The 15,336-nt window shown below is 39.3% G+C and overlaps 1 protein-coding gene across 11 annotated transcripts in view; it reads left to right on the forward strand.

The window, feature by feature from the left end:
• The first annotated feature begins 496 nt into the window (after positions 1-496).
• The window catches only part of cdc42bpab (CDC42 binding protein kinase alpha (DMPK-like) b), a 100,119-nt gene continuing 85,279 nt past the window's right edge, over positions 497-15,336 (forward strand). For all 11 annotated transcript variants that reach the window (XM_030129018.1, XM_030129025.1, XM_030129021.1 and 8 more), the window contains exon 1: positions 497-1,802. In XM_030129018.1, coding sequence (XP_029984878.1) covers positions 1,625-1,802 — 178 coding nt within the window. In that variant the 5' untranslated portion in view covers positions 497-1,624. The remainder of the gene's footprint in view (positions 1,803-15,336) is intronic.

A 15,336-nucleotide genomic window follows, 5' to 3' on the forward strand; every position in this document is an offset into this window, starting at 1 on the left:
ATTGACAGCCCCCACCTCCTCCACACACCCCCACCCGCTCCGCACAGCAGATGCTGTGACGGGCGCCATGATGATGATCTGGGATTTTGCCTGCAGCAGCAGCAGTAGCCAGAGATGGTAAAAACAGCAAAAGAGTGGCATCTCGACGTAGAAAGACCGACAGCTCAGAGATTCTGCACAGCAAAGATGGCTGACTGGAGGGTTTAGTGCTGTACGCATGCGCGACAAATGACAAAAATCGACCTTCTTTCAAAAGTATTCCATAAGAGCGACTCAACCTGTTTTACATTGTAGGCAAACCACTCATGATTAAAAGCAGAGGTGGTACATGAACAAAATGGTGTTAAAGTTTTGTTCTGAAGTTTTTCTGTGGCGTCTTGTGTTGAGCATCCATATGTGACCCATTCATATTTTACGACCAAGTCCTGCTTCCCACAATCCAGCGCGATGTTACCGAAAGAGTTCTACTCATGCCAGTCTCTCCCGTCGAGGGTATCTGGCAGCAAGCTGCTGGTAGCTTGATTGAGCAAAGACGGCAAGAAGCGACCGACCGGCGGGGGAGGCAGCAAGGCAAGGAGAGGACAGGGGGAATTTAGGCTGTGTCCCGTATTTGGAATAAGCAAGACTACAGTACAGCTTTTCTCTGGACATGAAACGAGCTCCTCTGTAACCTTCAGAAAACGGATTTGCATTTGTGACGGCTGACTTAAAGGTTGTTAGAGTTTAACAAACCCAGTCGTCGCCTTGAACTGTGAAGAAACTCAACAGACGTTTGGTTTGTGAACGAAGAATGGGATTTAAAGAACATATCTGCCAGCACTGAGTTAGGAAAACAAGGAGATATCTTCCCTTTGGACGAAATATAACCATACAGTCGAAAGGAGGCGAAATTAGTCCATACCTGTTAGCACACTGTACTAAATAAGTTAACTCTTAGGGAAAAGAAGCAATAATGGGCTTAAGAAACGGAGAAAAGTAACGTTAACATTAGCTCGCTGGCTAGCTAAATAGCTAACCTAGCAGCCTGCTAACTAAGCCTGTGTCGCCCTTCCATTCCTGGAGCAGAGGAGGGGCGCTGGGGCTTTGTAGCATTGCAGATCTGCCTTGCATTTTTGGGTTGCTGCAAGAATGGAGAATCCCACATATCTGCCACAACAACTCAGGGGGATCTGTTGAACCGCATCGAGTCGGCTTTAACGACTATTTTCACTCAGAGAAGACCAGAAAACTGCCAGCTAACGTTGGGATTTCATAAAAATCAGCCGGCCCGGGGCAGCCAGGGTCTGTAATTGTGACTACTTCTTTTCTTATGTGCCCTGTGGGGATAGGTATAACAAAATGGGGAAGTGCTGCACGTCTTTTCCACCTCCCAGATACTGGATCTCGAGAGGGAGATCATGAATAGCTCGGTTTTAACGTGGAATTAGCCCCGGCTCGCCCTCTACTTAAAGTTTTCTTATTTTCGGGACATATTCAAGGTGAGAGAACTTCTTTTACAGGCCCCTCTGTCCTAACTAACAGGCCGAGGAGGTGTTTGCTCATTCCACCTCCACCATCACCTCCTGCTCCTGTTCTTCACCTTCTCAATCATCATTAGTTCAGAAACCAACTATCCGGAGTAATCATGTCGGGAGAGGTGCGTTTGAAGAAGCTGGAAAAGCTGATCGTGGACGGACCAGCTAAGTCTAATGGCCAGTGCCTGAGTGTGGAAACGCTGCTGGATATCCTGGTCTGCCTCTACGATGAATGCAACAACTCCCCGCTCAGAAGAGAGAAAAACATCCTGGAGTTTTTGGAATGGGGTAAGAGATCTTATTTTTTTTGATTGCCTCTTGTTTGGCTTGTGCATTCAGCCTGTCTTTTTGGTAAGATGATAGGCTTATAATGTTGGTGGTGCAGTGGCCCTCCCTTCCCCATCAGATTCCTTTTATAGTAGTAGTGGGGCTCACTTGGCCTGCTGTCTTGTCAAGCTAACCCTCCCTGAAACTAAAAGCAAGGCCCTCTTTTTTTATTCTTGTGCACTTAAATGTTTTATATGTTTTTGGGGAAGTATTATGCAAGACAACCAGGAGAACACACGCTACAATAAACACAGACACAGGGCATTACCAAAAACAGATATGTTTTTAAGAAAGGTGGCACCGGGTTGACAATGGGAAGGGATAAGCAAACACACAGAAGGACATTAACAGTAGTGAGGAAGAGCTTAAACAGACCCACTCAGAGTTTTGATATGAATCCAGGAAAGATCTCATAAAGATGTCCTGCTAGCTACCACTTAATCCCTTGAACATGCACATGTATTTTCGCATACGTCTGTCATTGCAGTCCAGTTGAGTTTCCCAAACTGTTTTGAATACCAGTTTGTTTTCCTTTTTCCCATGGGTGTGTAAGTTGAAAGCTTGTTGATAACCTGCCGAGCTGTCTGTGTGTGTTTGTGTGTTATCAGCACAAAGTCATAAAATGAAAAGAGCTGGGTTTTGTTGCAGAGTCGCCTTACTCCCTCGAAAGCGTTTATCTGGAGTTTGATTAGTTTATAACAAAGAGTTTAAAAGTTTTGTAACTTCTCCACACCCCCCTGGTTAAAGGAAAAACACAGGAGACAGGAGGACCACACACACACACACGCAAACGCACACAAACAACTCAATCATTTGTGCAGAAGGACTGTGTGTGTGTGACACAGGGGGTTTGGTTTGTGCATGAAGCAGGAATGTGAACAACTCACCTTTTTTATCTGACGCAGAGGCCCAGCTAGCTGCCGGAGCATGCCTGGCTTTGGCCTGCTGCTTGTCTTTTAAAGCCCCAAAAGAAGGTTTGCAGTATTTTTTTTTTTTTCTTTTGAGGCAGTGCAGGAACAGACCATTGCACTCACAGGCAGGAACACAGGTTGAGACGAATTAATAATAGAGCAAGTGATAAGAAACATGAGTATAATGGAAGGAAAATGCCATTTGTCAAGTGCACCGGCACCTTTTTCTTTACAGTCTTTCCACTGTAGCTGCAGTTTACAGAGTGGCAGTGTCAAAGGCAGACAGGATGGTAGTGAAATCAGTAAAATGGTGGTGTGTTTTGGCAACTTCACCAGCCACCATCTGGACAACCTATTTTACAAAGTGCTAAAAGTGGAGATATACTGGCTGTAAAACAGTGGAAGTGGCTGGATTTGGTGATTTTTATTTTTTTTTTGGTCTCTTCATGAGTTTAAAGAGGTACTTTCCTACCATACTCAGCTGTATTTAGTCATTACATATACATGGGTCAGTCAAGTGTAATGAAGTCAGTTTGGTATAATCTGGCTTGTTATACACATTTTTAAAAAAAAATATATATACTGGGTTCATATAATTTCTAAGATGTTGATTTAAAAAAAAAAAAGTGCATATTCTGATTTTTTTTTTTTTCCTCCAGAGATCTTTAGTGCTCAACAGAAATTCAGAATGTTTCCTCTTTGCATCATGGAATACAATAATTGTTAATGTGTTTTTCAGAATGATCATTTTTGAACCATGTTTTGTTGTTCAGTTCATGTAGCCAGAAAACAATAGATTAAGGTGATAAATTGTCCATAACATTGAAAAAAAAAAAGACAGAGTTGTTTGGCTATATTGCCCATCTCCAACCCCCCATAATATGCATTAGTTGTAAAACTTTCTCTACATTTTCATCTAGTGTCCTTACTACTCTGGCAAGTTAACCTCTCTAAACTGGAGACTTCTGGAAATACTTCTGACCTTCTTTGTGATGTGGATGGGCAAAATAATAGACTTTTTGAAACAATGACAGCTAGCCACCCTTCCCTGATTCATTGCATCTCTGTCATGTGACAATTTCTGCAAAAAAACGAGACTCTGGGCTTGTGTATTTGCTTTTAGTTCAGCACAGATCCTGAAATGCAAGTGATTGTTTCCTTATTTTTATTGTTAGTAGTTGTTGTGGAGTTACATTTGACTTTTTATCATATTTCTGACTATGAGCAATTTTTGATAAATTTGGTTTCCAGTGGGGCTATTAACCTCTATTGTGTTGGAATTTATGACAGTATTTCATATACTGAATAGAGAAGATTTTTGTTTTAGGATGTATAATACTGTAATATTATGCCAAATTGCACTGAATGTTTTGTTGAGAATGCTGTCATTTTGCACTTTGTTCTCAAACATTTTCTGCAAAGTTTTCATGTCACTGACCCATGTTTTTCCTGTAGCACACAGTTTTTGTTAGTACCCGGCTGCGTCATGATCAGCTGCACAAAACTTGCCCATTTATCTCTGTCCTTGCAACAATGCTGGTGTGGCTTGGCCTTTAGAGAGAGGTGTCCTGTACTTTGGTGCCAAGTGGTGACTTCATCCTGACATTTCCCTGTGTTGACACTAGAAACTCAGTGACTGAGCTCGGCCAGACACAACACACAACATGCAGATGTGTCTAAGATGTCCCATGTCGCAGCTTGTTATTGTACTGTAGTCCTGAGGGATTTGTATGAGAATCCCACAGCTTCTACTGTTATTATTAATGAACTGAAATGAGCTGTACAGTTTGTCCCTGAATGGTTAAACTGACAATGCGTTAAATCATCCAAGAGGCTCAGGTGTTTCTGTATTTGTCAGTTCTTTTGAAAGGGTTTCTTCTTATATTTAAAGATCTCTCGCCATAAACTTGAGACAGAACTGTATCACCCCACAAAATGTATGTCACTTATTGGATTATCTGTGATCTCTGAATTTGGACTCAGCAGAAAAAGGGCTGGCTTTACCATGTTTATACATACACCATTTTAATTAGTGCCGTACAATTGAAGAATGGCAATGCATTTTTGCATGATAGTGGTCAACCAATGTTTTTTCAGGGCCAGTGGTGACTATTAGAATTCAAAGTGACCAATAATTGATATTTGGATCTGACTAATCCCAACATAAACCTGACTTAAAGCTGATTGTCAAATCAAAGAAGTTACGATCCAGGAACTTTTCACCAATTTTTATTGTGACTTTTCATATTGAATTGGAGGGAACATAAATACACACCAGTAGATAAATAAATGAAATGTCTATTCCTCATAATGTCTAACCAATCAGATGGGCATGGGCAGGATGTTGATTAAGACCATAGAAAGGCATTTGCATTAAAGCCAAAAGTAATAATAATTATAACTTAAACAGCCGTTTACAAAGTGCTTTGACAGACACAGTACAAATAGGAAACTCAGAAGATAATGTATAATAGCGCAACAGTGCAAGGGCAAACAAATCCAGAGAGGTTAAGATCTAAAATTACAAAAAGTTATAACGGGATGAGAAAGGCAAGAGTAAATAAATGTAGTGATAGAAAACTAAGTTCATTTATTTTATTGACTATTGGATTTGTGAAATGTTAAACATAAAAATGCCAGATGTGCTAATCTTCCAGATAATGGGCTGGTCACTCCCTACTTTATGGACATGTTTTTGTCGGTCTAAACGTGTAGTCTCATGGTGAATGATCAGCTTAAAAAAAGCAGAAAAAAGATCTTAACACTACTTCACAACCATTGTCAGCTGGTGAAAATTCATAGATAAGAAGGTTCACTCCTTTCCTTTCCTTTCCTTTCCTTTCCTTTCCTTTCCTTTCCTTTCCTTTCCTTTCCTTTCCTTTCCTTTTTTTTTTTTTTTTTTAAATTTTATTTATTTATTTATTTTTATCACAGTCCTGTTTTTATTGTGAAATGTTAGGTGTGTCACCATGATGAAGAACTTAAGTTAAGCATTGGACCATGGAGATAAATATGATGAGGAAAGATTCAGATGCTTTTGTATCAGCACTGACTGTAGTGTTACAGTCAGGATTTATTTAACAATTAAAATACGGTACATACAGGTAAAGGTTTGTGTTTTTTATCATTACAGGGGTCAAAAGAAGAATTGCACCTGTTAGCTGCAGAAATTATATAATGATATTAAACTGTTAAAAACCTTCCCTCCATCTAAATGCCAGCAGCATGCCATTGTAGCTCATAAAAACTAGATTGGATCAGACAGAGTGAGTTAACACACACTCAAAACACAGTTTAATCCTACATGCAGGAAAACGGTTCAAGATGGGCCCCATGAAACCTTAGACATCTCTAGCATGTGAGTGATCTGCCTTTGTCAGTCGGTGAGAGGGCCTCGCTCCCACAGAAAACCTCATATTACCTGAGTCTGTGGGCTGGCATTTGCACCCTTTTTTGACGGAGCGGCACAGTCGTGACAAAGGTGCAGCGATGTTCCCTTTTCTTTCTGATGATGTATATGAACCAGAGAAGAAGAAAAACATTTGTATTGGGTTTGCTTTTCTTCTTGTTTGGTGACCTCATTTCAGCTGAAATAGAGACCCCTTCGTGACCCGCAGCCACGGGGGAAACGAACACAGGGAAAGTACGCTGTATCCTGATTCCTGACATACACCACCACAGTCACTATGTGTGGACCTAGTTCACCAGCTCCAGCCTGCTTTTGGACTCATTCTTTTCCTGCATTGCTTGTGAATTACAGTGATAACCAGTTTATGTCAATATCTTGCCTATTTTTTTTAATTTTATCAGATGATTTAGATACCATTAAGTTAAATATTTTTGAGAAATATCAAAGTGCTATATATATTTGTTTGCACAGGCTATGGAGGGAAAAGACTAAGACTAAAACTAGTAGTAAGTCCTGAAAAATGAAAATGATATAAAAAGTAGAATAAACAATGCAGCACTGTGAAAGGGAAATAGAGCTGCAGTAAAAATCACCTTTTAAAGTTTGGTGCTGGTTGCTAAATAAGGATCTCTACCGTGGGTTGAGCACTCTTAATGGGTCATTTTGTACAAGAATAAAATGGCATTGTGCAATATGTGATCTATAATAAAGAATAATGTAAAACATAACAGACTTTATGGATTCTGTTTAATTTGGCAACTGTCTTCATCAGGTTCCGTCAACCAAGGCTGTGTTGCAGCAAAAACATTGTACAAATTCAAGTCAGTGGCTTAAAATAAGACTTAAATTTTAACATGAACTAAAGCTACATTGATATCAAAAACTACACTTAAAAGAATCAGTTAAAAATAATGAGCATTTTTAAGCTATAATAACTGGACCAACCTTTCACACCGCTACCGTGGATACTCCAGTATAATAATTCTCACAGTATCACAAAGTAGCGAACTCACTTCATAGTAACTTTACACTGCAGCCAGGGATAATCATGTCTTTTTCCTTCGTCCCACAAAGAAGTTTTCTTCATGAAGAGGTGAACTACACCCACTCTCTTTTCTGTAAAACAACTGAATCTTTATCAGAAGTCAAATAATTAGTTCAATTCTTTCAGTTTCACATTGATTCACAGCTCATATTGGGAACTTTTATGAAATCCACAGCTGTCATGATATCAATCTTACTAAACCTAAATTCCTTTTCAGTTTCTTTGTTTTTAGTCGCTTTAAGTGTTGAGCCTATAGACATCCTGTTTTCCTGCTTCACTTCCTGCTTTTTGTTTCAGACTGATCTGATTCTCATTCCTCTTTCGGGAAATGGGGGTTGTTGGGCTGCTGAATGAAAATGGGCAGCCATGCCAGCCGCAGTTGGCAAACATGGGGGAGGCAGCCTGACCTTTTCTCAATCCGCACTCAGCGTTAGCCTGCAGCGGCCAGCTGTTCAGCTGCAGCTGATGTGCGCTCCACCCTACAAGGCTTTCATTGGCAGCATGCCTCAAACACTACTCACAGTGGAGACACACACAAAAACACACACAAATTTAAACAGACTTATTATGGTGGTTTTGCTTAAGTAGGCTATCTCGCCGTAAGCTGACTGGGGTCCCTCCCTGTTATTCCTATTGTTGAAAAGACTAGTAGAGCTGCCACAACACCTAGAAGAATATCAGTCAGAAGAGATTTTTGATCACATGGTTTTGAATTCTGCATTGATGTCAAAAGCTAATCTCTATGGTATAAACTACTCTGGTTAGAAGCATGTTGTACAGACAAGGCAGTAAAAGTACAAGATAAGATCACCAGCAGTCTGTGTCAGAAGAAGTTCTAATCATCTGGAAAGTTACCAGTAACAGACCAAGGTTGTGTGGGAAAATATCTTACTATCTACTACTGGTATGATGGTATGGTATCTGGTATATGGTATCTACTACTGGTGGACAAAAAGTAATATGTAGTAAATACTATATACACGCCTGAAACTTTCCAGTGTGCCAAAACTACTGAGGCTGTCTTGAAAAATTCTCCAGTACGCGTCAGATCTGTCTATTCTGTCTATTACATCCATCAATACATTATGGTCATCCTTTTCTTTTGATAAATAATGGGGTGAACATCGTTTTTAACTGGCTTCATTGCCATCAGCTCTCCTAGAGTATAGGGCAGAGTTCATTATTTACATTAAATATAGAGCTCAGGACATTTCAGGATGTCCACACTAATGTAGATTTTTTTTTTTTTTTTTCATTAAGAATGAAATCTAATGGATGTAAAGAATCCATAGCCTATACATCTGTGTTGTTTACGGTGAATGCTCATGATACAAGAGTTGGCATGAATTGTGGTGAGACATAACTTTTCCCATCTATGTCACCACAAATACACACCTATTAGAAAATAATCACTTTAGAAGATTCATTAAAATCTTAGTTTCTATGACATAAAACACAGTTTGCATGTGATAGACATACGCCATCAGGGAGAAATTTGGGAATTTTTGCTAAATATCTGTATTAGTGTGGACGGAGTCACCATATCCTGCAGGGGAGATATAGCACATGAAACTGCTGTGGTACAATTTGCTATGATAAATTTGTATACAAATAATGATAAGCCTGGTGATCATTTGATTACATGATGGTGAATCTCAGTTACTGCATACAGCCCTCTATGCTACACTGGAAAGTGTGATGTAGAAGTGTGTATCAGGGGTGTCAAACTCATTTTAATTCAGGGGTAACATTCAGCCCAATTTGATCTCAGGTGGGTCAGACCAGTAGAATAATAGCCTATAAATAATGACAACTCTTTGTTTTAGTGCAAAAAAAAAAAAAAAAAAAATTAAAATATTAGAACATTTACACAAACTATCCTTTCACAAAAAAGATGTGAATAACCTGCAAAACCCCCTGAAATTTCTTAAGAAAAATAAGCTCAATTTTAACAATAGTATGCCTCAGCTTAATATTTGTACATATGTGCATTGCACACAATGTTACACAAACATTTGGTAACAGTCATAATATTGTTAAAATTATGAGGTTTGGAATATGGAACTAAAATAAAAACAATTTCTACAATATTACGTCTCAGCTTATTAACACAACTTACAGATCACAGTCGATTCACAAATACATGAAACATATAGTAACAAGCAGAATATTGATAAAATTACACGTAATTTTCAGGTTGTTCATGTTTGTTCAAGTTATTCACATTTTATTGTTAAAGAATAGTTTGTGAATGTAAATATTTTTATAACATAATATTTTTTTAACATTAAACCAAGAAGAAAATTTGGAGTTGACATTATTAGCAGGTTTTTATGCTATTATTTTTCTTGACATCATACTGGTCTGAATGTGGCCCGTGAACTAAAATGAGTTTGACATCCTTGATTACTAAGATTTTCAGTTAATTTTTTGCACTTCGCAAATTCATCGCAAGGGATGGATTGGAACCTTTGTGAGCCGCATGTTTGACACCCTTGTTGTCAGTGTATTAGGCAGAAATGGAGGAACAGGGTGTATGAAAAACAAAAACAAAACAGGGTATGTAATATTCCAGCGGGTGTAAAAGCGATGGTCATAGCTGGTGGAGGTATGGTATTCCCGGCCGAAAACAAATTTGCGAGAGAGAGAGGGGTGTGTGTGTGTGTACATGTGTACAGTATTCCCAGCTGAATACAAATTTGCACTTATATGGGGTCTTTACACTGGGGACCGCCCCTGTTGAGAAACATTCTGGTAGTCCAACCACTTGCATTTCAACATGGTAATACAAGGGAAGAGAACAACATATTGATAATTAGCATGGCTTTTAGCAAGCCATGCACCATTTTTTTGACTGTGCTTTTCGAAAATTAACTGCAAATCATGGGCGCACGGATCGCTGCCTAATACATTGCCTGGTGTATATGTTTATATGTTTGTGGCATGTGTTGCCCAGTGTGGCATTCTGAACACAGTCCATGTTCTATATGTGCTGGCTCTGATCAGGACATCCTTGTTAGGACTGTGGTTGTCGTTTCCTGTCTGGCCGTCCCGTGGCGCAGGCGGGCACTGGGAACAGGAAGGAACCACAAGGACTTGGTGAGGTACTCCGGACCCATCGGGCACATGATGTCATATGAGGAAGTCGGACAGCTGTATCTCATTGTGTCATTGGCTGCTCACTTGTGTCCAGCTTGTGGGTTTTTGTTGAGAAGTTACAAGGTCAGCGGACGGCATGTTTACTTCCTTGCTGTTGAATTCTCTTTTCACACCAACTCACATACAGCAGATGTCTGTTTGCTCACTCCAACATTCATAAGTGCTCTCTGTCTCTCTTTAACACACAGTCACACAGTTAGCCTCACCACCCCCCATCCCATCCCTCTCTGCAACACACACACACAGCTTTTTCCATTGTCCTAAGTGGAGTCACAAACAATCTCACATAGCAGAGGGGCCCACATAGATCCTCTCCTTTCCCCAGTGTCACTACTTCATAGCACATGGTTAAGTGTCCCAAAGGGAGCAAGCCTTGAGCCACTTCCACTTTATTATACTCTTTTGGCTTGCCATATTTAATTTACCAATAGCCTGACAGACTTGCCAGAGGAAGAATACAAACCATTAAGTACAGGAGATCATTCAGCTTGTGATGAGGACATTCAGGTATAATTAACAACAGTAACAGGCTATTATTAGTGAGATCAGTTTTAGATAATTTTTTTTAAAAGAATTAAAGAGTTTTTGTGACAAAATAGAAAATACAGACAATCCAATGTAGGGACTTAAATATCATTTTCCCCTGTGGTATGGACATTTAAATTGATTTTTCAATTGTCCTCATTGACTTAAGAGAAAACACAATTCAAAAGTACTTTTTCTTGATTAGGCTAAATCTGAGGATGGGTATCTTTAAGATTTTATTAATACTACTACACTCATCAATACTGCGTATCGATCAGAAATTTTAACAGTATTCTAGTCTGTTCTGTCTTTGGTTAGGGTTACAGTTATTATGTTATTAATATTCTACAAAAGGAAAGTGTGACAGCATTATTTTGAACAAATCACTATTCTAGACTGATTTTGTGATAAGAGTAGTGTGAAACAAATGTGATTATTTACTGCAAAAAAAGGTCTTTCACTCATCATTTTTTAGTACAAAACTGAATTCAGTGCTGTCAGTATTTTGACAATGTAGTGGTTTTCCTGCAGCCTCCATTTCTCTAATTCCTTCTGCTCTGAATCTATGAAAAACATCAAATGATATTCTGACCATTTCACGTTAAATTTATGAATGGACCCATAGAGAAGCAATTAGCAGCTGCTGGTCACTTTAAATCGTTAACTCTTCTTCATATTTGTGTTCCAGGCTGCTAGCAGAGTGGTACATGACATAAACAGGGCAGATGAACTACGAGTCACACATCAAACTGCATTTCTCCACCCTGTACTTGGATTGTTCATGTTCCTGCCTGAATATGTAAAAGACTTGTTGCTCTGTGTCGGCGACTGAAGTGTCCACTGTCCCATGTTGTGTTCAGTGAACACTGGCTGCTGTCTCTATGATGTCTGTGTTTGAACTGCTTGAAGCTGCAGTGTGTAACAGGGAGATGACCTGAACCCAAGTCTCTCATCTGGACTGAAAATTACTAAAATGTATCACAGATAAATGTCTTAGAGCCTGAATTAATGACAAAGTTTAGCCAAACAACTGTCATGTTGCTGTAATAGATAAGAGATCTATTTTTCTATTTTTTCTTTCTTCAGTACTCTTAGAAAAAGTAGTTATACCGGGGCCAGTTTAGTACCGTTTTTTTTTTTTAGTGATCCCTAATTTGATCTAGATGCAAAATATGGACATTCTCAATAAGCAGCAATAACAACCAAAGCAGCACTGGCAAGGGCATCAGTGCCACCAGATATGTTGTATTTTTTTAGCAGAACATTACTGGTAGGAAATGAATGAAGAAACATAGTCCCAAGACCAAACATTAAACATTTTCACAAAACAAAACTCAAATTAATTCAGTATTGCTCAGTCTTGCATCCAAATGTCAGTTCGTAGTCTCCTTGATTAATTAGAATGATATTCATATCAGCTTGAAAAAAAACAAACAAATCATTTGACTTGTAATTTACAGCTTTGTTTTACCAAATAGAGTGACTATAAGTCCTTATGACTCTGAGTTAGTAGATCAGCTGATAAACTATGTTCCTCTTATTGTGGTGTCTAATGTGGCATTAGTGCTGATCATGTTGAAGATGACCGGGGTGCTTAGCAGCCTACCACATGTGAAAGTGTGCACGGCATGTTCAGCATGTGAATATTTTCATAGTCAGTCAGTGTGTCTGGGGCTTTTTGTAGGCAATGAAATGCCTGCTGCTAATTGTGATGTGTCATCAGAACGTGGCAGAGGAAGGCTTGACTTCCTTTTCTCCAGCTCCCAGAGGACAAACTGTAGCGCAGGCAGGTCATTAGCCAGCCCCTCAGGACCCCTCGGGATGTGACTGCAAATGGCTCTCCCCACTACTACTTTCTTTTTTTTTCCCCCCACCTTCTCTTTTCATCCTTCCGTCTCTTTCTCATCTTCTTTTTGTCTTTCTCCTTTTCTACCTCTTTCTGTTTTGTTTTACTTCAGCCGTGCCTGCAGCGAGTTGGCTTTGGCTGACCTCTCTGCTCTGCTGTCTGTCCGCCACTTCGCCCATTGTTTACAGACAAAATGAAAATGAAGCTGCTGGGTTGGCTGCTTTCTGCTCATTACAGTCTTTCTTTGCCTACTTTAGCTTGTTGGATGTTCACAATAGAACCTCATACTTACAAAAAAGATGCATGACCTATTGTCAAGCGTCTCATGAATTCTTCCTGATCAGGAATCGGCATGACTTTGATTAAGGCTACGTTTACATGTAACCGGATATTTTGGAAAACGGATATTTCCCCCTCTCCATTAAAAAAACAAACAAACAAAAAAAACCCTGTGCACATGTGACCCTTTACAGAAAAATCTTCATTTACGTGGCCCCGTGTATCTACACCGTCAAGAGCATGCCAAACCTGTAGATGCCAGTGTGGTGAGACGATTGAGTACCATTAACCAATCACAATCCTGAAAAGAATCAGAACAAAATGTTACTTCCGTTACTTCGCACATGTCACACTTGTGATGCAAGTGTATTTCCATTGAAAACTGTTACGTCCATCCAAGATCTTTATTTCCCTCTGTTTACAAGCAAATGTGAAAACAGAGGTTCGCCGAAATCTCCACTTTGGTTGCAGTTTGTAGAAACCATTGTTTTCGATGGGCGTGGCCATCATTGTCATTGAAACAATAGGCACAAATGCAGAGAAAAATCTCAGTTTTTCCAGATACCCGTCTACATGTAGACGTAGCCTAAGTATGTAATGTTTACTTTTGTAGTAGCAGACTCCTTGTGTTTTCCTTTTACATTAATATAATCTCATGGACACCACAAAAGGCTGAAGTGCTTCTTTCCCATCTTATAATTCATCTTTTTTTTTGTACACATTGAAAGAAAAATGCTTGCTGGCCCTCCCTCAGAAGCAATTAGCAGGTCTTCCTTTTCGTCTGCCAGCTAAAGTCTACACCAGGGATAGACACATGCACACATAGCAGACAGAGCAACATTGTGCTCCTTTCACTGTTGTTAAAGTGTGAATTTGGAAAGCTGTTTGCCCCTTGCGACCGCTTCAGGTAAGATGTTCCCACGGCCAAATGGTGAATGTGTTCTCTAGAGGTGCTTTTATACTAAACTGGAAGTCAGTAAAAGGGAGTGCATCTTCACTGACAGAAAACAGAACAGCAAAAAAGACATCATTAATGCTGACTTCTTTTGCTTCTGCACTAATAAAGCTGAATGGATTGTTGAGCGATTAAACCTAGAGATTAAAGTTAAACACTAAACATTTAGTAAGTGTTTTAGCTGATGGTATAGACAAGTCAAATCCTGAAAACCAAGGAACATTTTTTTTTTCTTAATCTTTTACTGCACAGCCCTACTTCCAGGGCAGGTTTCTCAGGGGCTTAGGTGGTATTGGTAAACTTAACTTGAAAATGAAATTGCTAGTACAAACAGATGATGGATTTATCTATTTGCACAGTGACAAAACAATATTACATGAAAGCACTATTTCCACTGTGGGTCATTATTGGGGAAATGAAATAATGAATGATGCGAAGGATAATCAAGACAGAGAATGTTTCCCATTAATTGCTTAGACTGTGGTTATTATGTGATAATGAACTGGAAAATATTTTTTACACTCCTCATAATAACATAAATGGTGTTATACATTAGACTATTATAACATGGCCAGTGTACTGCACATAGTCACAATGGTGTATTTCATGTGTTTTGTATTGGAATACCCTGTTAATATGGAAAGAAGTTTAAAAATATTGCATTCTGCCACTGTTAATTCTAGAGATTTCGGGTATCTAAGACTTTCTGGGCAGCAGCCATGGACACAGTTGGCATCCACATAGTTTTTGCTGGATCCCATTCAGGCTGTGTTTACATACTATTCTATTATCTGTGTAGTATTCTCATATGGAATTGATGTTCTCTGTTACAGCAGTCTTTTAGAGATGAGGGTGGAAGATTTCTGGAAAAGGCAAAATGCTTGAGAGTTGAATGTTTTTGTCATATTAATGTATTTGCATCGATATGTGTGTTCTGTTGACTCCCTCCCCCTTCTCCCCTTGTCTCCGATCCTAGGATAAAACCTGTTAGCTGCTCTTAAAAGTGGAGCCCTCAGGAGCCTTATCGGTGCACAGATTCATAAATAATATGCAGGGAAACAGCAACATGTATGTCTTCTTTGGCCTTTAGTGTTTCTTCCTTTTGTCCTCTCGCATGTTTCTGTTGCAGGATGTTTCTCTGACAGAGAGACCGTGAGGCTTTTTGGCTGTTTCTCCCAGCTGTGGTTATATGGTATGGGGAGATGCCAAGGAATCTAGTTTAGCCCTCATGTACTTGTTTAGTTTCAGTATGTAAATTATGTTTATCTTTTAATAGACTTAATACTTACTGGAAGTCTTTTGGAATAAGTTTTTGTGGTTGCAACAGGGTTTAAATTTATGTCATCTGCTAGTTTTTGTTTGTTAC

This window comes from Sphaeramia orbicularis, chromosome 24, assembly GCF_902148855.1.
Source record: "Sphaeramia orbicularis chromosome 24, fSphaOr1.1, whole genome shotgun sequence".
Lineage (NCBI taxonomy): Eukaryota > Metazoa > Chordata > Actinopteri > Kurtiformes > Apogonidae > Sphaeramia > Sphaeramia orbicularis.